Source organism: Vipera ursinii, assembly GCF_947247035.1.
Source record: "Vipera ursinii genome assembly, chromosome: 2".
NCBI lineage: Eukaryota > Metazoa > Chordata > Lepidosauria > Squamata > Viperidae > Vipera > Vipera ursinii.
The window spans coordinates 123,428,667-123,451,183 of record NC_139513.1 but is presented as its reverse complement, the minus strand read 5'-3'; the positions used below and the strand labels follow the sequence as shown (position 1 = coordinate 123,451,183).

Sequence of the window (22,517 nt, the reverse complement as noted above, 5' to 3'; positions counted from 1 at the left end):
CTTTCTGCAGCACTGTGCATTAGGGAAGCAGAGCAAACTGCTTCATCTCTGGACCATGTCTCTGTGTCCTGGAAGCGGCTGCTGCTTTAAATGGGCCATAAGCTTTCCACAGTGCTGCATAGAGCATACCGTTTTGTCCTTAGGACACATGGCTGCATGCTGGAAGTGTTTACCATTTGGATATAGCCACAGTTCCTTGGTGGCTGCTCAGAAAATGGTGGTCCCTTCTGGGGCCCAGGGACACTGAGGGATGGAATGGCTTGCCTTCCTTCCCCAACTTGAGGCTGGAGCCCCAGAGATCTTCCAGAGATAATTGTGCAGTGGGTGATGGAATTGGAAAACAGGCCCAAGTCCTGTAGGGACCCAGTGGGGCAGGATGAGGGAAGATAAAGGGGAGGCCACTGCAACATCTCTGAGGTGGATCATAAGAGTCATGAGAGTGAATGTGGAGCCGCTACAGCAGCCAAAACTGTGGAACAGGGTCATAAATAGTTTTTGAGGAGTGGGTCTGTCATGACTTTGAATGGTTGCTAAGAGACTGGTTGTCAAGCTAGGACTGTCTGCACTTATCAGTCTCATTTTCCATCATTTCATATATATGTAGTAATTTATTATTTATTTATTTATTATTGGGACTTATATGCCGCCCTATCTCCCGAAGGACTCAGGGCGGCTAACAACAATAACGTACAATAAATACAGAAGTTAAAATAAAAATTAAAATTAAAATAAATTAAAAATTAGAGTTAAAAATTAAAAACATAATTAAAATCCCTGTCAGTCCAGGTCAGCCAGGTGGCAAAGGAGTGTTTTGAGGCCGCGGCGAAAGGACTGGAGATCTGGGGCCATCCGAAGCTCAGGGCGGAGCTGGTTCCATAGGGCTGGCCCTCCCACAGAGAAGGCCCTCCCCTTGGGGGTCGCCAGCCGACATTGTCTAGCCGACGGTACCCTGAGGAGGCCTTCTCTGTGTGAGCGTACTGGGCGATGGGAAGTAGTAGTACTATGCATTTTCCTACAGTTACCCGCATTTTATGAAGTCAGCTTTTCAAAAGCTAGAATAAAATCATTGATATTCCTATTAGTCTTTTGCTGGATCTTGTAAGATATATTATTAATAGCTTATTTTATTTTACCGTATTTTCCGGCGTATAAGACGACTGGGCGTATAAGACGACCCCCTACATTTCTTGTTAAATTATAGGGTTTGGGCTATACTCGCCATATAAGACTACCCCTCTTCCAACGCACACCAAATAAAAATTAAAAAACATCAGATTTGATTTTAATATGGTAATTTTAATTCAAATGCTTATGACATGCAGGTGCTTAGTAGAAAAACTGTCACTTATAAACATAAGGCTGTTTGTCATCAAACATGTAAACATAAAACAGTGCAAGTGGATTAAACAATAATAATAATAATAATAATAATAATAATAATAATAATAATAATAATAATAATAATAATAATAATAATAATAATAAGTAGTAGTAGTAGTAGTTGGAAGGGACGTTGGAGGTCATCTAGTCCAACCCCCTGCTCAGGCAGGAAACCCTATACCATTTCAGGCAAATGGCTGTCCAGTCTCTTCTTAAAAACTTCCAGTGTTGGAGCATTCACCACTTCTGGAGGCAGGTTGTTCCACTGGTTAATTGTTCTAACTGTCAGGAAGTTTCTCCTTAGTTCTAGGTTGCTTCTCTCCTTGACTAGTTTCCATCCGTTGCTTCTTGTCCTGCTTTCAGGTGCTTTGGAGAATAGCTTGACTCCCTCTTCTTTGTGGCAGCCCCTGAGATATAGGAACACTGCTATCATGTCACCCCTCACCCTTCTCTTCGTTAAACTACACATACCCAATTCCAGCAACTGTTCCCTATTTTCCTAATTCACTTTTTCACTTTTCCTAATTCACTCTAAAGCTTTCCCTGCGCAGAGCCTTAAGTAACAACACCAGCTGCCTGCAATTAGTGCAGGTTTGCATCCCACCAGGCTCAAGGTTGACTCAGCTTTCCATCCTTCCAAGGTAGGTAAAATGAGGACCCAGATTATTGGGGGCAATAAGCTGACTTTGTAATAATGCTGCTTGGGGGGGGGGGTGAAAGCCCTAATAAACAGGCATATACACAGAATGAAGGCTATTGCTAAGCACATTGATTTGTGCTTTAAATTGTAAGCCACCCTGAGCCTTCGGAGAAGGGCAGGTTATAAATGGGATTTTTTTTTTAAAAAAAAGACCAAATGGGAGATCCGCTCCAGGTTTTCCAGCCAGCCCGCCCAGTTCCTGAGTCAAATGTGTCCTTAGAGCTAAGCCGCTGCTCTGGCTGCTGCCTTCCCCACCTGCCTTTCAAGTTGGGATATACTACAGCTGCTCTTCAACTTTAGAAGGAAAGACGCCCAGACCCCAGCCTGTAAAAAATCACAGACTGCAGCTTCTTCTCCAATTGGTCCCGCTTTCCCTGCGCAGACTAAATGGGAGATCCGCTCCAGGTTTTCCAGCCAGCCCTGTCCCTAAATTTTCAGCACCCGGTGTATAAGACGACCCCTGACTTTTGAGAAGATTTTCATGGGTTAAAAAGTAGTCTTATACGCCGGAAACTACGGTACCTATATTAAATATGGATGGGAATACATGTGGATGTCAATTAACAACCCAAAATGATTAACCTATTAGATTTGTGTAAAAAGTCCCAATTAAAACTCAAACATCAGACATGTTCATATTATACTGCACCCTTTCAAAAGATAATTCTTGTAGTAATATATAGTCTTCTCTATCTTGCATTCCATTAAAATATATGTGGTTTTGATACAATGGAGCATAGAAGTAAAAATGAATCTTTTATGATTAAGAGCATGTTCTACAAGAAAAAGGTTTAAGTATTTTTCACTTTAGAAGAATTGGAATGCAGTCCAGCGTTTAAAAAATTAAGCATGATTTAGGTGATGAGGTTTGTAATGACTTGATAAGGACTGCTTTTTTGCAAGGAATTACTTGGAATCATCTCATTAAACAGAGTACCACTTCAGTCATTTAAAAAATCCTAAAGGAGGTTATTGAGGGAAAAACAAAACAGGATAGATAATCCATAATTCACTTCTAAATTCATTTGCATTAAAGGTAGCAATGACTGTTATTATCAGCTCTGATAGTGAAATGTGAGCTGATTTTAACAGTATTTCTGAATACTACCTTATTGCGGGTGGGATATTCTCCCTTTCAGGCCTGTTGTGATCTTTGGAGAGATCTCTGGTAGCTGCTCTAAGAAGAGGGAGGTTGGATTGGATGGATCCTTTATCTAGACACTGCTCTCTTTTAACTGTTTGTCTTGCTGTTCTACATATCTTGCTGCAGCCATTCAATGCTGGCTTTACCCTGAAATCCCTCATATTTCAAATTCTCAGCTTTCTCTGTTCTGTACTTCATTTTTACTGTTCTCATTACATATTTTTTCTTCCTTTTGCTCTTCATGGGATGCATGGGCTTTAAAGACCATGATTTCTTTGGTAAGGCATCGTCTCATTTGAGGAACATTTGCAAGGGCTTTCCATTATTTAAGTTTCTTACATTCATCATTTCTTGTGGTGTCCCCTACTTGACTACGAGATTACATAATATAAAGTGTTCTAAGTTTTTCTGTTGTTTTACTGTCGTTACCAAATGAAATAGAATTTACCGGTATTTTGTTTTATGTGCTTGGACTGAAAGTATTTTGCCTTGCTCCTTTGGGTTTCAAAACTGAATTTCATACTGAGCTCATTTACAACCTAAGAGCAAAATACTTTATATCTGAAAACTCTTTTCTGATCAGTAGTTGTGATCATAGTGCTCTGATCACAGAACTTCTCTGCTTGTGAAATTCTTTCATTTTAGTGAGGATACAAATCTGTACACATTTCTATAAGATGGTAGGAAAATTCCACTGAAATTAATGAGATCTCTTACTTGTGCAGTGGAATTGTGAGCACCAGAGCACCTGCTGAATATGCTGATCAGTGCAGTTGTTAAAACTTGTAGTTGTTAAAGCACATTTCTGTGTTTTAATATTTGTTTATTCTCTACGGTTTTTGAAAGGAATGGGACGTGAAGTTGAAAACCTTATTCTGGAAAATACACAACTACTCGAAACCAAGTGAGTAATCATTCCTCCGTTTTTAGATACACTAACCTGTTTCTTTAATTAAACACGATGTTGCATGCCCACAAGTTGCTGTCTGATAAAGCATATAATCATTTCCCCTAAGTCTTGGTGTGTAACAGCACATGTATATGTGCATGGAATTTTGTGAAAGATACATGGTAATTGATGTAGTGTTTCTTTGTTGTAGAATGAATAAAATATCCTATAAATACAAGTATTTGTATATAAATATAGAATAGATTTCCAAGTCTTTTAGAATTCTACAGTTCTACAAATATTTTATTAATAGAGCTGTAGAATTATAAAAGACTTCGAAATATGAACACTGGAGGTGGCTTCATTCTGTTTACTGGCAGTTTCAGGACAGCCAAAAGGGATTTTCATTTATTGAAATTCATATCATATTTTCTGTAATACATAATGATATTTATTGCTGCTGGGTTACTGACTTAAAAATGTAATTAGTTAGGCACTAAGAATTGAGCATCCAGTTTTAAGAGTACTCTGATTATCATATCCTATGTACAAACAATAAGAGGTGACTTCCTATCACATCTGAAGTTTTTTTTTTGCAAATATTCAATTTGTGCATGATATTCATGATTATAGTTGATGACAAAAAACTGGAAATGAGGTTTGCACCTCAGAACATTGGATTGTGCCAGATCTTTGTTGAAAAGACCTTTATGAAGTATATTGGCTTCACTTAGCAAAATAATAGTGTCAAGTTTCTGACGTATGGGCTTTTCAAGTGACTCTGAGGCACTGTTTACCTTAAAAGTCCTTTATTCAGCCTAATACATTGGCAAATAGTTGCTCGAAGGAAGCTGGAATCTGAAATCTCTGCCCCTTGCACAATAATTAAAACACAATTCTCCACCTTTCTAATTTTGTCATTAATCATATTCTCCAATTAATTTAAAGAATCATTTTCCCTCCGCCAAGGTCTTATCTTCTTTTGTTTCAGATGGCCTTGAAGGTACAATCCTCCTCTTCCCCCCTTCCAACCTTAAACTCAGTCTCTTAAAGCAATACACAAGTTTAACATATGAAATGGCTACTTCTTTATCTCTTGTCAAGCAATAACATTCGATGTTAGCAGCGTTGACAAATAGATCATAAAAAAGTAAAATCCAATTTTTATTTTTCCTTATTGTATATTGTATTCATTGTATGTATTTTATGTAGTTATTGTATATGTTTCTGTGATGAAAATCTATCTATGAGTGACATTATTTCTGTCACTGAATATTGTTAGAAATGATTTAATTGCAAACATCTGTATTCTAGAAATGCCTTGAATGTGGTGAAGAATGACTTAATAGCAAAAGTTGATGAACTGACATGTGAAAAGGATGTGCTGAAAGGAGAATTGGAAGTTATAAAACTAGCCAAACAAAAGCTTGAAGAGAAGAATAAAGAGTTGGAGGAAGAGCTTAGAAAGTGAGCATAAAGTTCTTGAATGTGTTACAGTGAGTTTCCTAGAAAAACTCTTGGACTAATTTGATTAATTCATCTTGTTTAGAGCCCGTGCAGAAGCTGAAGAAGCAAGGCAAAAGGCAAAGGAAGAGGATGATGTATGTATTCATACTAATAATATTGGATCTATGTTTTCTCTTATTCTTACAGTGCTATGGTTGGATCGATCCTCCTAGTTTTCTGTGGCATTATTGTAGAGAAATGTGAGCTTACAGGTTCCTTGTGTATGCCAATCCTGTAACGTAGTCTGTTTGGGGGGGTAAAACAGAGATTCTGAAAGATATTCAATTAACATATTTTCCTTCATTTAGGCCAAAATTGGTCACGAGGCCTTTTCCCCTCATTGTTGTCAATATTCAGTTACCTGTAAAGTAGTCCTTGATCTACAAATGGTTTAGTGACCATTTGAAGTTACAACAGCACTGAAAAAGAGTCTTATGACTGTTTTTCATACTCACAACTCTTGGCATGTATTTATGATGGATACAGCGTACCAGGTCATACGATCACTTTTTGCAACCCTTGTGACAAGCAATGGGGAAGTCAGATTCACTTAACAACGGTGGCGAGAAAGGTAGTAAAATGGGGCAAAACTCACTTAACAACTATCTTGCTTAGCAACAGAAATGTGGGGCTCAGTTGTCGTTGTAAGTCAAGAACTCTTTGTACTGTAAAAAATATATATATACAATAGGCCTTTGTGCTTCCCAGTCCACTTGATTAAGCGTGCTTGCTATCTTTTCAACTCTGCAGAGTGATATTCCTACTGCTCAGAGAAAGCGATTCACACGTGTGGAGATGGCCCGGGTTCTCATGGAACGAAATCAGTACAAAGAAAGGCTAATGGAGCTTCAGGAAGCGGTGCGATGGACTGAGATGATAAGGCAAGTGCAATTTATGGTAACATGGTGGACAGATTAAACAAGTCATACACATTTTGTTTACTAGGCATGAGAAAGTGCTTCATTCTTTATTTTAAAAGCAATTGTTTATGTGCTGTAGTTGTTGTTTTTTAAATAAAAATTTCACAAAAGGAATCTAAATTTTTTTAGCACTGTTAAAGGTTAACAGAATTGTCACAACATATGTTTTTGTGGTGTTTTTATAGATACAAACTAGTTCAAGATTCATTTTTGTAGGCGGACAAGATTAATTTCTTTAAAAAATGATCCAGGTTTTACAGGTATCTCTCAACATTTGCTTTGTCTAGTTTTAAGGTCTGTTCTAAAGACCTTCAGAAATGTGTGTCTTTGTGTGTGCACATCAGTATGCGCGCATACCCTTTAAGTCACTGTTGATTCCTGGTGACTGCCTGGATAGGTCCCTGCAGTTTCCTTCATAAGATTTCAGAAGTAGTTTGCCACAACTGCCTTCCTAGAGCTGAGAGACAGAGTGACTGACCCAACATTACTCAGTTGGATAACCTTACTTAAGAAAGTCTCCATGTGCAAAACTCATGGACTCCAGGTTTTCAGCCTAGTATCTTAAGCATTACACTACACTGGCTTTCGCTTCAGAAATGAGCTATGAAAAACAGCATAGGTGTAGTACAGAGGGAAAGAAATGGGTTTTATTATTTTATGTATTCTGTTAAGATGGAAGAAGGAAAAAAGGAAGAACTAAGAAAGTTGTTGCAGAAAAGCAGAAAAAGTCAAAGCATGAAGAAAAGCAGAGTGGAAAAACAAGGGAAAATAAAAATGGAATTAACTAACTGGAAAGCTGAAGTGGATGTGGTACTTGGTACTTAGAAGTTTGATTCAGTTTCTGCTGTGGGAGAGGGTTAGTTTCATACCGGCTGTTAACGGATCTTGGGAGGGATATCACTAGGAAGCAGCATGCCATTCACACAAAATTGGCCTAATGCCAGGTTGCTATTTCTGAATGAAATTGTTTCAGATTTAAAACTAGCCCAGTCAGTATTCTAACTATAGCAAGACAGATGACATGATCACTCTAGTAATAGATTACTGATTACAGCTGTGCTTTTGGTGTAAAGTTAACTTGACACAGAGGCAGTTAAATAGTAGAATCTAAACCTCTCCAGCTCCTGTTGTACGTTTGACTGACTTTGGCCTTGTTACATAGTGCTGAATATGCATTATAATTTTCAGAGTATAGATCAGGGGTCTTCAAACTTGGCCCATGCTGGCTGAGGAATTCTGGGAGTTGAAGTCCACAGGTCATAAAAGGGCCAAGTTTGAAGACCCCTGGTACAGATCATTTATTGCTGGCCATGCCTGTGTATGCGTTTGTATGCATATATGTAATTTATAGGCGTTCAGATTAATTTAGGGAAACACATCATAAACAACTCAGAGAGGTAGTGGTTCCTCTTCATTGAATGTGCTCGAGTGAAGGCTATGCAGATATCTGTCTATGAGGTCTTAATTTAAGCTCCTGCACTGAGCAAGGAATGGATTTGGTGACCTAAATGTCCTTCCATTTCCATTTTTCTATGATAAATATATGGGTTAAACATCTGTCCCACTTACTGAATATATAAGGCCATCCACCATTTCTATTTGGCTTTTCTCAGCTCCTTTCTGAGCATGTATTTTTTTAAAAAGTGGCACCCAGTTTTGTGTGTGTGTGTGTGTGTGTGTGTGTGTGTGCGTGCGTGCGCGCCTTCGAGTCAGTGTTGATTCTTGGTGACTGCCTGTAAAAGTCCTTGCAGTTTTCTTGATAAGATTTTAGAAGTGGTTTGCCCTTGCCTGCTTCTTAAGGTTGAGAGGGAGTGACGGGCCCAAGGTCACTGAGCCAACTCTGTGCCTAAGGCAGGACTAAAACTTGTGACCTCCAAGTTTGTAGCCGGATGCCTTAACCCCTACACCCAATTGGCTTTGTCCAATTAGTCTGAGCTATTTTTTTTTTAAAAAAACTTCTATTTAACATAAACTACATCCACCATTCCAATTTTGTTACCATCTAGTTGCCTGATAGTTTATTGGTTGTTTTACATTTAGTTTTTACAGAAAACAAAACAATTCATTTTTAGGATTAGATTGAATTACTTTGCATGAGAGAAATCTTCAGTTATGTACTGGAGCAACACAAATTCATTTTGCTCTCATGTAGTAACTATACTTTCAACTTGTACAGGTGATTGCTTGTTATTATTGTGAATTAGTTATTGGATGGTTGCAATTACTTTTATTTTCATAGGAGATACAATTGAATTTAAGAGGGGATACAACAGTACACAAAAGCTGATTTCTTAAGTAATGTCATATCCTCATGTACAGCTGTGGTGTTTTTTTTTTAGTGTAAACCTCAAATTCTGTTTCAGAATTTGGAAAATCATTAATGTGGATTTACTTATAAAATGCCAACATGTCCCCAACTGTATGAAATGCTCAGAAGTTAGAGATGTTATAATCTGGGCTTTTTGTTTTTTTCTTTAGGGCATCAAGAGAAAATCCAGCTATGCAAGAGAAGAAGAGATCGAGTCTTTGGCAGTTGTAAGTATTGAAATACAAATACTTGTATTTATTAAAAATAATAATATTACTCTTTTAGGGACTTTTAATTAGTAATGACTACCCATTATTTTCTTTTATTGTCTAGTATGCCAGACAGGTAAGATGTTAAAGCTGAATTATATTGTAAGATGCATCCTGAAATATTTATTATGCACTTAGCAGAGAAACATAATTGTCTTTCTCTAATTGTGGCAGTTTAAAACCATATTGTTTGTATGCTTACTGATTTCAGTTCATCAAATCATGTTTGCTCATGTTGTCTGTTCTTACCTTCTGCTGTGGTATTGGACTGATATACAGAGATTGTAAATCCCTACTACCAAGACTAATTTATGAACATGATAATCCAGTAGGTTTGGATATATGCCCACAGATTTTAGTTTAGTTGGACATATTTTGGGTTATTAAAAAAAGAGATGAAAATAATATTTATTTAAAAGTAGGGGAAAGAAACAAGAGGAAATGGGTGAAGGGAGCAATCTTCAGTCGGAACCTAAAAGATGTAACAGTGGACAGGTCATGAATTTTATAGGTTGTGTGTATTCTGAAGTGCATTTGCCACTCAGAGGAAGCTCTTCTGTGAAGAACTGCAAGTCAGCACTCTGCCACCCTTGGGATATGGAGCTGTCTTCTCCTCTTGTTATCTTAGTGATCAACCAGGACTATCATACTAGAAAGTGGTCGGTGATATGTAGCTTGTTTCTCCAGTTTCTAAATCATATCCATGCTAGTAGTTTTATTGCTAGAAATGTGCTTTATACATATAAATATATACATAAAAAACCCCTTTACGGTACTCCTGCCTGAGACTGCTGAAGTTGGGGCAAGCCCACTAGAAGCCTGGTGACTGGGAAGGCGTGCACAGCAGCCAAAGGGCAGAGATTCAGGGTAGGGGGAGATAAATGGGAAGGGTTGAAGCTGAAGCAATCTGCTCGGGGCAGGAGAACATGACTACAGGACTGTGGCAACTGTGATAAATGTGGGCCAGTTGTCAAGCAACCAAATTTTGATCACATGACTACAGGGACCTTGCAGTAATTATAAGTTCAAGGACCCGTTATAAGTCATTTTTTTCAGTGCTGTCAGATCTTCAAATGGTCACTGAACAAATGGTCATAATCTGAATACTACCGTAATCATCAAGGACCAGAGTTTTGTAATATTTGATATGTGGCATCAACTTAGAGAGAAACATTCCTTCTCTTAGAACCATAGTTTTAGACATTTAGGTTTTAGATTTAGATTTTATTAGATTTATATACCGCCCTTTCCCGAAGGACTCAGGGCGGTTTACAGGGCATTTTAAAATCACATCAATATAAAATACAAAGTTAAAAGAGAATTAAAAGATTAAATTATCCCTGAAAATAAAACCCCAGTTAAAATTCTCAGCCTGGGTCAGAGAGCTCAAAGAGCCAAGTCTTCAGGTCCCGGCGGAATGAGCGTAGGTCAGGGGCAGTCCTGAGCTCCACGGGCAGCTGGTTCCAGAGGGCAGGCACACCCACAGAAAAGGCCCTCTCCCTGGGTGTCGTCCGCCGGCAATCTTTTACCGCCGGCACCCTGAGAAGACCCTCCCTCTGCGAGCGCACTGGACGAAGGGAACTTGATGCTGGCAGCAGGTGTTCCCTCAAATATCCCGGACCCTCGCCATTTAGGGCTTTATAGGTCGTCACCAGCACTTTGAATCTCACCCGGAGAGCAACCGGAAGCCAATGCAGCTCACGGAGTAGAGGTGTTACATGGGAGTATCGGGAGGCCCCCATCACAACTCGCGCGGCCGCATTCTGCACTAGCCTTTCGCTAGCGAACCATTTTTTACTTGAAAGCATATGGGTTAATTCCAGTGAGCTTTATAGCTATCTTTTAGTGGTGTGGCTATATTGAGCAGTGAATGGCTCTTCTTTTCTGCCCTGCTTTGTGTGAGGCACTGTGTTCAGTGTGCATGTACATGTAAAACTCTGATGATCAAGGGGCTATATGTACTTATGTATTCAAGTGCTTTTGCTTTTTCCCCCCTTCCAGTTTTAGCAGATTATTCAGTTCATCGGGCAACACTGCCAAGAAACCAGAACCGCCAGTTAATGTTAAGTACAACGCACCAACCTCACACATTACTCCTTCAGTCAAGAAAAGAAGCAGCACCTTATCTCAGCTACCAAGTGACAAATCAAAAGCTTTTGATTTCCTCAGTGAAGAGTAAGTTGCTTTCTTTACAGAGTAAAAATACGCGTAGGCAGAACTTACCAACTATATAAATGACCACGGTCAATATATTTCTGAAGATTGGGCTTTGCAGTCTGGGAATGCCTGGACTCATATCTGTACTGAATGCAGAGATGGTATCCATGGTTCTGCCCATCTTGATCTCGCTGCACTAGTTGTGTGTCTACCTGAGGTCAAACCTAGATTTGGTGATATATGTCTTACTACCTCTAGACTGGATTATTGCAATTCAAGCTACATCTTGAAACTGCACCTGGTCCAGAATATAAAACTGAAAAGGCTGGTGGGTCTTCTCTTAGAGAACTATAGTCCTTTAACTCCCCAAAGGCTACATTTCTTACAAGTTTGCAACCATAATTCAAAACAGTGGTGATGGTGGTGTTTCAAAACATGAAAGAACTCAAGATGAGGTACCTTAAAAAACAATTTTTTTCCAGACTAGTCTGCTTGGGCAACGGAAAGAGACTTTTCTTTATGTTTCAGTTGACAGAAAGCATCTTCTTTGTAGTCATGTAAAACAATAGAATTGCTTATGGTGGAAAAACTAGTTTGATAATTTCTAGGAATTCCATTCTAAAGTCGCATTTATATAAGGCCTTTTATTTGTTTTTTTTTAATTGTGTGTGATTATATATATATATATGCTCCACTTGCCACCAATACATCTATTGATAGGTGTTCTGAATGTTGTTCTGAGTGCTGCATAAGCCCAAAGAATGTGGTCAGCAATTACAGTATATGTCTAAAGTTATATAATTTACATTCGTTCAGCATCGCTGAAGTATAACCTTTGTTGTCAGTCATACTTGAATCTAGCATAACCTACCAAAAAAATCCCCCCAAATTATTTTAATTGTTTTTTCTTTCTTTTTTTCTTTTGAACACTCCTTCTATTTGTAGCGTCTAGTTTGCATATCTTTTGCACAGACAGCAGTTTTATGAAAAGGAGATCCCAAAGGACCCAAAATGTTACCTTTTATACAGTAAATGGGAAAATGCAATACAGGCATAAATAACTCAGCCTTCATAAGAACAATGTTATTTGTGTTTGCATGAATCTGGCAGATACTTGTAGGTGTAATTTGTGGTGGAGAGGGACATGGCTCCTCCTCCTCCTCCATCACATTCCTTTGTGGAAACATTTGTAGAAACAAGTTAAGCCTTTCTTTAATTTTCAAGAGCGGCTCAGTAGTTCTCTGCAAACTTTGAAATGTACTTGTTAAGTTGCTTTTTTCTCTCCCAACTTTCTTACCTAATGGAATCTCAGTGATGATTCCATTGGGGCACACAAAGTTTTTATTTATTTATTTATTTATTTATTTATTTTATTTTTATTACATTTATATCCCGCCCTTCTCCGAAGACTCAGGGCGGCTTACAAGCTTAGCAGTAGCCTTCATTCTATGTATATGCCTGCTTGTTAGGGCTTTCACACACACACACACCCCCCAAGCGGCATTATTACAAAGTCAGCTTAATTGCCCCCAACAATCTGGGTCCTCATTTTACCTACCTCGGAAGGATGGAAGGCTGAGTCAACCTTGAGCCTGGTGGGATGCGAACCTGCACTAATTGCAGGCAGCTGGTGTTACTTAAGGAGGCATTAGCCCACTGCTCCACCAAGGCTCTTTTAAGTGACCATCAGTGTATTCTGGGGGTAAGTCGGTCAGGGCAGATCATGCACAATACCTTGAAAAAAAGAGTAGGGAGCTCATGGACGTGCTGAAGAATATTGGGAAAATATGTTTCTGGAAACCTATCTGATTCTGTACTAATTAAAGCTTTTATATAGTGTTGAAATGTGGCTTCAATAATTGAAGCTTTAGGTCAGTGATAGGTATTTTTTTCAGGCCTGGTGTGCTACTCAAATGATGTGCTGCAAGCTGCTCTAAAAAATGTAGGCTAGGTTACATAGCAAAGAAACCAATGGCACCAGGAACAAATTTTAATCTGGGACTCAAATTAAATGTAATATGAGTTAAAATAAATGAATGGCACCAAGACCAAATTTTAATCTGGGGCTCAAATTAAATGTAATACTAGTTAAAATTAATTTAATACAGTTAATACTATTTAGAGTTTTTCCTTTCTGTCATATAGCATGTAACAATTGATAAGAAACTTTTGGAAATGTAATCTTGGGGAATAGGCATGATACAACTGTTCTTTAAGGAACAGAAATCTAAATTGGTGTTGACAAGTTCTCATCAGCTCAAGTTTAAATTCTTAGAAGTTGTTAAGGGACATGCTGGCTATCATCAGCTTCCAGTCATACTGTGGATGTCAAAACACTTTGAAGCCCATAAATATGAGACAAAACAGAAGAGGATGGGAATACCAGTTTTCCACGTTATAACATTACCCATAATAGTTAACGTACCATGTGAGAAAAAACCTTTTTGCATGTATTTCATAGCATTTTAGCTATCTAGAAAGATCTTCATATTAAAATGCAACTTTATAAAATACATTGGGAGCATGAAGCTTTCTGTAAGTTTCATGCAGATCAATTGAGGGTCCTTTATTCACATAAAAAAAAATTCAGCCTGCAACCACGCAAATTAATTTTGTAGCTTTAAAAGCTTGGAAAAATGCTGTTCCTGCTTCAGAAATGGAACTTTTACTGAAAATGCAACAGTAATATGTTGTATAGATTAGCAAAAGTTGGTTTAACGTTCAGTGAAAGTAATTTTTACTAAAGCAACTTCTGCTGCTCTGTGATTCTTCTATATAATAAGAAAATACAATTTCTTTCTGTATGGTATTATTTAACTATTATTATACAGTATACTTACACAAATAAAAAAAAATTCTCAAGTGATTTATTGTAAAATGGGGATAATTTAGATTAATTGATAATACAGTAATGGAGACTGTTATTATTATTTTCTTTCTTATAATCTGTTTTAGGGGAGGATCATCTTAAATTCAAGAGTACTTTTTTGGGTAAATATAGTAACTTTACAGAACACATGTTTTTGCATTCACTTAATCTGGATATCTGAAATATTTTTAACAATATGGAAAGAAATAGAATGATTTGTGTTTTTTTTTAAAAAAAGTGTTTCTGTGGTCTAGGTCTGAGGCCAGTATGGCCTCACGCAGAGAGCAAAAAAGAGAACAGTATCGCCAAGTGAAAGCTCATGTTCAGAAAGAAGATGGCCGAGTGCAGGCTTTTGGCTGGAGTCTTCCTCAGAAATATAAACAGGTATTGTGTTAGATATTAACCACCTGGCAAAGGAGAGGTAAACCCAACTTTGTGTATTACCTGTTCTTTATTGTTTGGGTATTATTGTTCCATGGGAATGTGATCCTGAAAGCCTTTCTACTTACAAGTCAAAGATGGGAAAATGTAGTATGAGGGCTGCATGTTATGTCATGATGCAGACACACCCATTAAGTGAAAATAAAGCTATGAATTGAAACAAACAAGATAAGATAACCTTTATTGATATTTTTTTTTTACTGTGGGCACAACGGCACACATCAGAAATGAAATTTAGTTGCCCGCTCTCAAAGTGAAACGTACATGACGCACACCTAACCATACCATAAATGGTCATATAAAATTGATAGCCATGAAAAATTAACAGCCAGCTTGAAAGGGTGATGGTGGTTTTTAAGTATGGGTGAAAATGAAGAAGAAAGTAAGTTGCAAGAGTCAGGTTTGGCTAGGAATATTTACCACTTTCCTCCTACTTCTGGCAGTGTACTAGGGCTGAAAGGGGATTTTGAGCATCTTGCCTCCTGCAGCAAAGAAAATCTTGGGAAGGCTTCTTTTGCAAGCTGCAGTGTACCACACAGGGCATAAATGGGAAAACAGTGCTACTCTACTGCTAAATGGTTAGTTAAGAACTAAAGGTTTTTTTTTCTAAAATGCATAACAGTGTATGATAGTGGTGTAGTAATCTTGTGCATTTCTTACATGAAATCCCCAAATATTTTAATAAAAGAGTTAGGCTTTTAGAGCCTTTGTATGAAAAGGCAACATTTCTACTTAAGCATAATGCATAATGCTGTTCAGAACAAAATCCATAAAAGGTTATTAAACTGTAAGAAGAGCATTTCATATATCTTGAGAACCGCAGACCTCTCTCTCATTCTCTCTGTCTGTTAGGCTATTCTTAGATAGGGATGTTAAAGACTTTTTAAAATAATAGATCTGTACCACTCTGGATAGAAACATATCTACCCCTCAGTCTTTTTATTTTAAAATAAAAGTATCAGTTAACTTTCATATGCCTAAGAGTTTAATATTTTTTGTATTGTGTCAAATCCATCAACAATTGGGTGTGATTGTAAATATCTATCTATAGGATGCCAAGTATGCGTTAATGTAAAATAAAGATAATGTGTGACATTAAGAGACATACAATAGAGTTGTTATCCTCTGTCATTAATCTAGACCTTAATACTAAACTTGGCTACAAATTGTATATTTGTTTTTTTTGTCTTCTTATAGACAGATTTCTGTTTCTTCAATTTATTTTTTTCTCACTGCTTCAATTTGCTGCTACTTAGCATAGTTAAGATCTCACTATTTTAAATCTTTGTGCTCTTTGGTTTAAAATGTTACTAAGTCTACAAACCAAAAATAGTTTAACAAAAAGCCTAATCTTTTCAAACTGAGAAAACAAATGGAACCTATTTTAATTGTTACAAAGAAATGACAAACTAATCCATGCTGAGACAAATCAAGTAGAAGCTAAGAGTTTTTTGTGCATGCTGTCATGGGAAAATGCCCCATTAATTGTCTATTGAAGACATGTCATCATAAGACAGCACTCATCTTGTCCTGCCTGCCTGCCTGCCCACCTACCTGGAAGAATTATTTCTTTTTACTGCAACACAGGATAACCTAGTCCTACCTAGGCTGTTATTCTAAGGAGTCGTCAGAAGTCAGTGATCTGTTGGGCTGTAATTATCTGGCAGGTCTTATGTGAAGGTCACTATTCTCTGCAACATTTTGGCCATGGGGATCTTCTTGATTCATATCCAACAGTCTTCTGGAATACTTCTGGATAACTGTACAAATCTTTCCCTGCTGCCACTTAGTAACTAGCATTTCTGTAGCAAAGTGGAATGGGTAGCTGTACCATAGAGGCACTGACTGCTGATCTATTTCAAAGTAGCTCTGTAGCTTGCCTCCCTTGCGGTCCTTTCTTCTATCCAAGGAGTGATCGTTCTGTGGGACCAGGGAACCAAGAGCATATGACCTATGGATCGTGTGCTGCCAGTTGCTTGGCACTGGAGGAAACATTTCCCACCGACTTCTGTCCTTCTTCCCTCTAGGTCAGACATGTCAAACACAAGGCCCGGGGGCCGGATGCGGCCCACAAAGTGGTTTCATGTGGCCCGCGAAGCCATCCTGGAAACAGTGAGGGAGCGGCCCCCACTGCCTTGGCCCTGGCCCAGAGACCCTCCTTCTGCCAGAGACCCTCAGATCTGTCCCACTCCTGCCCAGGCTCCCATAGGCACCCTTGATGCGAACGATGTAGAGCTGGCCACGCCCACCCAGTAGGCCATACACACTCTAGCCATGCCCACCCAGTAGGCCACGCCCACCCTGGCCATACCCACCCGGCCCCCTGAGGGCAACCGCAATGCTGATGTGGCCCTCAATGAAATTGAGTTTGACACCCCTGCTCTAGGTTATCAGTGTAGTCAGAACACCCATTTTTCTTTATTGCCAGGCAGATTAGATATTCCAAGGGCAATTAGTACTTTTAAAGGTATCATCTTTTTCTCCCAACTCCTGCATTGAGTAATAGCACTTGAGTACTGCCGTGTGAAAGAATGCTGACTCTGTCAACATGTGATAGATATTATAGAAATGTGAAAGAAGGTCAAAATAAATATCTCAAGAGGTGAATGTGGGCATAGTGTGCTTAGTCTGATGTTCGCTCCCATGTTGATTATCATTTCTTTTGCCTTGTTTGGAATTCGTGTTGCTTCAGAGATGACGGGATTAGGATATTGATTCCTGTTACAATTATTGCCATTGCACCATTCCATACTTCCTCCACAAAGGGGAAATCTTGACAAGAGACCTTTGATTGCTGTTAAAAATCTAGTTAGGGATGTTACTGTAGGCTTGGGTGTAGTTTGATGCTTTGGAAAATAACTTGGATGAAATCAAGGCCTATATGATTTAGCTTGGGTCCTATATCTGAAACAAAGCTTATCTTTCAAATTGAGTAGAATGAAAAAAAAAATAGTTGGGATGGATTATTTAGAAACACTGAGCAGTGGCTTTTCTGTCCACCAAGATATATACCTAATTAGAAAGAATTAGGCAGAGAGGTTTGGGAACTAAAGTTCTTTATGTTCTGATTTAAAAGCTAAAATGCCCATAACCTTTTATATTTATGAGAATGGATAAACATTTCCCACAAATAAATTTGAATGTCTTTGGAAGTCTCATTTGAATAGTGCAGGTGCGTTAGTTTTGTCTGATTCAGTTTATTGAGAGACTAACATCTCTGCTGTAGTAGTTAAGCCACATTGTTTCTGTAGGCAGTTTTCCGCAGGCATAGAGCTTCATTCTCTATTACAGTAGCTTCTTGCACTAGAATGGGTATGGACAAAATGTAAATCCCATTACAGCCCAGCAAATCACAAGACTCATATATTTCCCTCAAAGGATGCAACAGAAATCAAAGAGGCCTGTATATACTTTAAACACTTCTGATGCTCAGAGCTAAATGAATGACTGTAATTTTAGAAAATTCCTATGGGGTACAGAATCTGTCAGAGATCTTTCACATGGGGGAAATAGACTCATGAATCATCTGGCACTTACGGTCTGCTGAGATTCAAACTACTTGTGTCTAGCTATTTGGCATTTGAAAGACATATCCTCATAATATTAGAATATGCTAAATATATTAAAGAAGTTATTGAAAATGCTTCATTAGAATTCAGCAATCACAGAGTAATTCCTAATGGCCCTCAAAGATTTCCTTTAGCTTGAATAGGCTGTCCTTAATCTAGGCTTGAAGCTCATGAGTATTATGTATATGGTTTCACTATAATTCAGATGAGTTAAAAACCACAATTACCTATACCTGAAGACTTTTCTAAAATGAGTCACATATTAATCTGTCCTTTGGGGGTTTACAAAGTCATCCCTTGGGGCCTTACCCAAGCCTCCATTTGCCCACCTAAGGACCAAGGATGATAAGGACTTCTTTTGGAAGTTATATCTGGCAGAAAGATGCTTGAAAGTATTAGAGTGGTAGAGTAGAATAGGTGTTTATATCATCACTAAGGGATGATTCTTGGAATATATTTGTGGATTATATATCAAGTATTTTCAATAAATGCTACAGCTTGGTCACCTTACTTCAGTGTGAAGGCCTTTGGAAAAAGAGTGTTGCAAGTCTTCTTCGATTTACCAAGACCCAGTTATGCATATCACTCTTCAGAATGCCTGTTCACACTGAACAAAGAGTGGGATTGGTCACTGAGTTGTTTCTGCTTTTGTGAGATGGAAGCTTCCAAACTTCAGCTAATTGGTTAGGAGCAGACTTTCATATTTGTAGCAGAGTACTCTTCCTGTGTCAATCTCCTCTTCGTTGTGTTTCAAGGGTCTGATGGGATGAAATGCAGTCACAGAATTCCCGTCTTCCTGGATGATAGAAAGAATTAACTCACTGATGGCTTGCACCCTCATATCAAAATAAGCGCTACTTTTTCTTTCATTCTGTAGATTATAAATGGTGGTGCTCAGGGTGACAGCAGGATGAGGAATTTGCCTGTGCCTGTTTATCTGAGACCACTTGATGAAAAGGATACCTCCATGAAGGTAGATGAGTTTTTCTTTTCTTTGTCTCCTCTCATATACTACAAACAAATGCCAAAAATGGCTGTTGGGTACCTTGTGAGGGGTGAGCTGATTTGTTATGTGTCAGGTGGGCGTGGAAGCACATTAAACGTGTGCATGATCTGAGTTGGGGGGATTGAGAGAGCAGATTGAAACATCATGACTGTAATGGACGGAAATAAGTACGGCAGGCAATCTCCTATCAAATCAGTGTTATATTTTCCTTTATTCCTTAGAGTATAAATGATGGTGATGATGGGAGGATGTACTTAGGGATATTGGGTGTTTCTATTTGAAAGCTGTCCCACTTGCCTGGCCCTTGTTTCTACCCTCAGTGCCTGGTTATTGGATCCACAATGGCCCTGGATTCTAGCGATTGTTTGTAAATGCCAGGTTGGCTTGTAGTCAAGGTACTTGATTCATGATGGATGAAAGTACCGACTTGTAGGAGTCTCTGATTATTAAATTCAGGTACAGGCTATACTTAAAGCATTGTTAGCATTTCATAAAGCTTAATTTGATAAAATGTTTATCAAGCTGTCTTGTCATTAAAGCTATGGTGTGCGGTAGGAGCGAACCTATCTGGAGGGAAAACACGGGATGGTGGTTCAGTAGTTGGTGCCAGTGTCTTCTACAATGATATTGCAGCTACAGACATGGACAACGGCAAACCGAGAAGTGCATCTCAAAATAGCTTGGACAGATTGGATCAAGAACTCAAGGTAATGCTAGAAGCGGGTTCAAAATGCAAATAGCTTCTGCTTCGTGTTTGTAGTTGAAAGTACCTTTAGTTCATAGTCCTGAATTTGAAGTGTGTGTCTGTGTGTGTGTAGGAGAAGAGCAGGCAGAGCTGGGGGGCAGAGTTAAGTTCATCATCAGTTTGTGCATTCCCACAAGCACTCCAAAAGCGCAACCCCTCCTGAATTCTGTTGACCCTTATAATGGCACTAGTTTAATGTTGAACTTTAGTTGACTAGATTCTTGATATAGGCTTGAATAAATCTTCTATGCTACAACCTTACGAATGATCCTGATTTTTTGCACCTGGCAGTTTGCTTTATATAGCAGGAAAGTGAATCGTTATTTCAAAAGGCCCTGCCAGAACAGAAGTTAAAGAGTAGTTACATTTTTTTTTCTCCCCCTATTTTTTCCCCCTTTAATGACAAACAAAAACATATTGCCTTCCATTGGATTTATTGGGAGGGAAGTAATCAAAGTCATCACTTTGGTTAGTGTGAATTACAGTTGGAGGCATATTTGGGGATCAGTCTCTCTAACTCCCTCTCCTGTCATTGGAAGTTCTTATATGGGGAGAACTGAATTTGGATCCTTCTGTCAACTAAGAAATTGCTCCCTGTCAAATCTTCCTTTTTGAAAACTGGCCGGAGACTGCGGAATCCATTCATGCTTCAAGGCTTTTGCTCATTCTGGGTAGCTAAGGAGTATTCCACATTCTCTGCAACCAAACACATTCAGCAACCACTTGATAAATTTCAGAAGGGGACTAATAATCTACTGTGGCACTTGCACCTCTATTCCTTATTTGCAAGGTGCTGCAAACTATTAGAAACACTTCCTGCTTTGTATGCTAAGGAATTATAGGTAGTCCCCGGCTTACAACCATTCATTTACCGATCATTCAAAATTACAACACACTGAGGGGGAAAAAAATCGGTCCTCTGTCTTAATGCCTGTCACAGCATCCCCATGGACATGTGATCAAAATTTGGGCGCTTGGTAACCGGCATGTATTTGATATGATTGCACGGTCTCAGGGTCATTCTCTCATTAGGAACATGCAGCTGCTCAAAATGGAAAGGAAAAAAAAAGTGGCCCAGAGGGGAAGTGAGTGCACTCAGGCACTCATTGTCACCGCCTTAAAGAAGTTGTACTTTTTCCTGAGCTCACAGAGCAGGGGTGTAGTCTCAGGAAGATACATATGTGAGGCAAGGGTTATGGAAGTAGCAACAGAGTACAGTCATGTTGTTATTTATTTTAATTTATCGAGTGTCCAGCTCCAGTTATTGCATCTTATTAACTCCTCCTTAATTCAAATGCATATTTCAAATATGTATCTGGCAACTGGGTGTTGCTGCCCTCTCGCCGTAAAGCAGAGATAGTTATTGCACACTTTAAAACACATCCTGCGTGACACAATTGTAGGTATACATTGTTTGGTCTTGTTTTTCCCCCCTATACAGGACCAGCAAAAAGAGCTGAGAAATCAAGAAGAACTGTCAAGCCTTGTTTGGATCTGTACGAGTACCCATTCTGCTACAAAAGTTATCATTGTAGATGCTAACCAGCCAGGAAACATCCTAGACAGTTTCATTGTTTGCAATTCGCATGTGCTATGTATAGCTAGTGTGCCAGGTAAGAGACACAGCGTAACAACTGTTTTAAACTAATGTTTTGACAAAACTGGATAAACCTGGGTTTGGTCTTTCTCACGCATCCAGGATAGACAGAGGTGGAGGTTTAATGGTGTTACAGATATCATTGCAGGGGTAAGCTGTTCCAAGTAAAGCTGTCTCATCCTTCCTGCTGGTTATGTATTTATTGTTATTTGATTGTATTTTTTAAATTGTTGTTAGCTGGCCAGAGGTCACAGTGATGGGATGAGTGGGCATATAAAATTGAAATAAATAAACAAGTGTCACTATAAAGCCAAGAATCTATAGGATCTTGCGAATGTAAACTGTGTCAGGCTCAGAACAGTTTCTGAATATGTAGGATTGTGTCTTTATTTAATTTATTATTATAAATATTATTTGCACAGCATCTGTCTTACAGAAGAGGCCTTGGGCACGGCTAGCCTGTGAGGTTGTGCTCAGATTGAAGGATGAGCACAGGTAGATGAATCCCTAAAATTGTGGATGTTGTTATTAGATACTAGACAAGTTTTGGTCAAATAAATATGGAGAAATTGTTGGATTTACTCCCGGGGTTTATTTTAGTGTCTCATTGGTAGGTAGAATCTGTTCCTGTTAAGTAACTGTTTTAACCTAGGTTAGATTACAGACAACAATTTATCACTAAAATCCTGTTAGAAGAAAATGTCATTGCCCTAGTTGAGCAGTGGATAGATGTTTGATTGGTTTTAACTTGAGCTATAGGTGACAAGAATCAGTTTTTTTCTTTTCTTCTGGCCCCATAGTAGATTATTCTTGGATCTCATTATCTTCCTATTCTGTTTTTCACAATTTTGTGAAATATCCAACGTAAACTTTTTTTGTTTTGAATCTGAAAGGGCTTATTGATTGGAGACTTGCAATTAAGATTTCATGTGCAGCAGACCATGAAAACCCACGTCATAATAAATGTGCTTTCCTTTTAATTTACCACAAAATACTTTGCTTTTATGGTTTATTCCT

General features: G+C 38.5%; 1 protein-coding gene across 2 annotated transcripts in view; it reads left to right on the top strand.

Annotated features, from left to right (window-relative positions):
* The window catches only part of SPAG9 (sperm associated antigen 9), a 105,794-nt gene that overhangs the window by 47,643 nt on the left and 35,634 nt on the right, over positions 1 to 22,517 (top strand). For both annotated transcript variants that reach the window (XM_083353922.1, XM_083353921.1), the window contains exons 9-18: positions 4,071 to 4,128; positions 5,428 to 5,580; positions 5,663 to 5,714; positions 6,370 to 6,500; positions 9,018 to 9,074; positions 11,118 to 11,291; positions 14,397 to 14,526; positions 19,030 to 19,125; positions 19,698 to 19,865; positions 21,345 to 21,516. In XM_083353922.1, the coding sequence (XP_083210048.1) occupies positions 4,071 to 4,128; positions 5,428 to 5,580; positions 5,663 to 5,714; positions 6,370 to 6,500; positions 9,018 to 9,074; positions 11,118 to 11,291; positions 14,397 to 14,526; positions 19,030 to 19,125; positions 19,698 to 19,865; positions 21,345 to 21,516 (1,191 nt within the window). The remainder of the gene's footprint in view (positions 1 to 4,070; positions 4,129 to 5,427; positions 5,581 to 5,662; positions 5,715 to 6,369; positions 6,501 to 9,017; positions 9,075 to 11,117; positions 11,292 to 14,396; positions 14,527 to 19,029; positions 19,126 to 19,697; positions 19,866 to 21,344; positions 21,517 to 22,517) is intronic.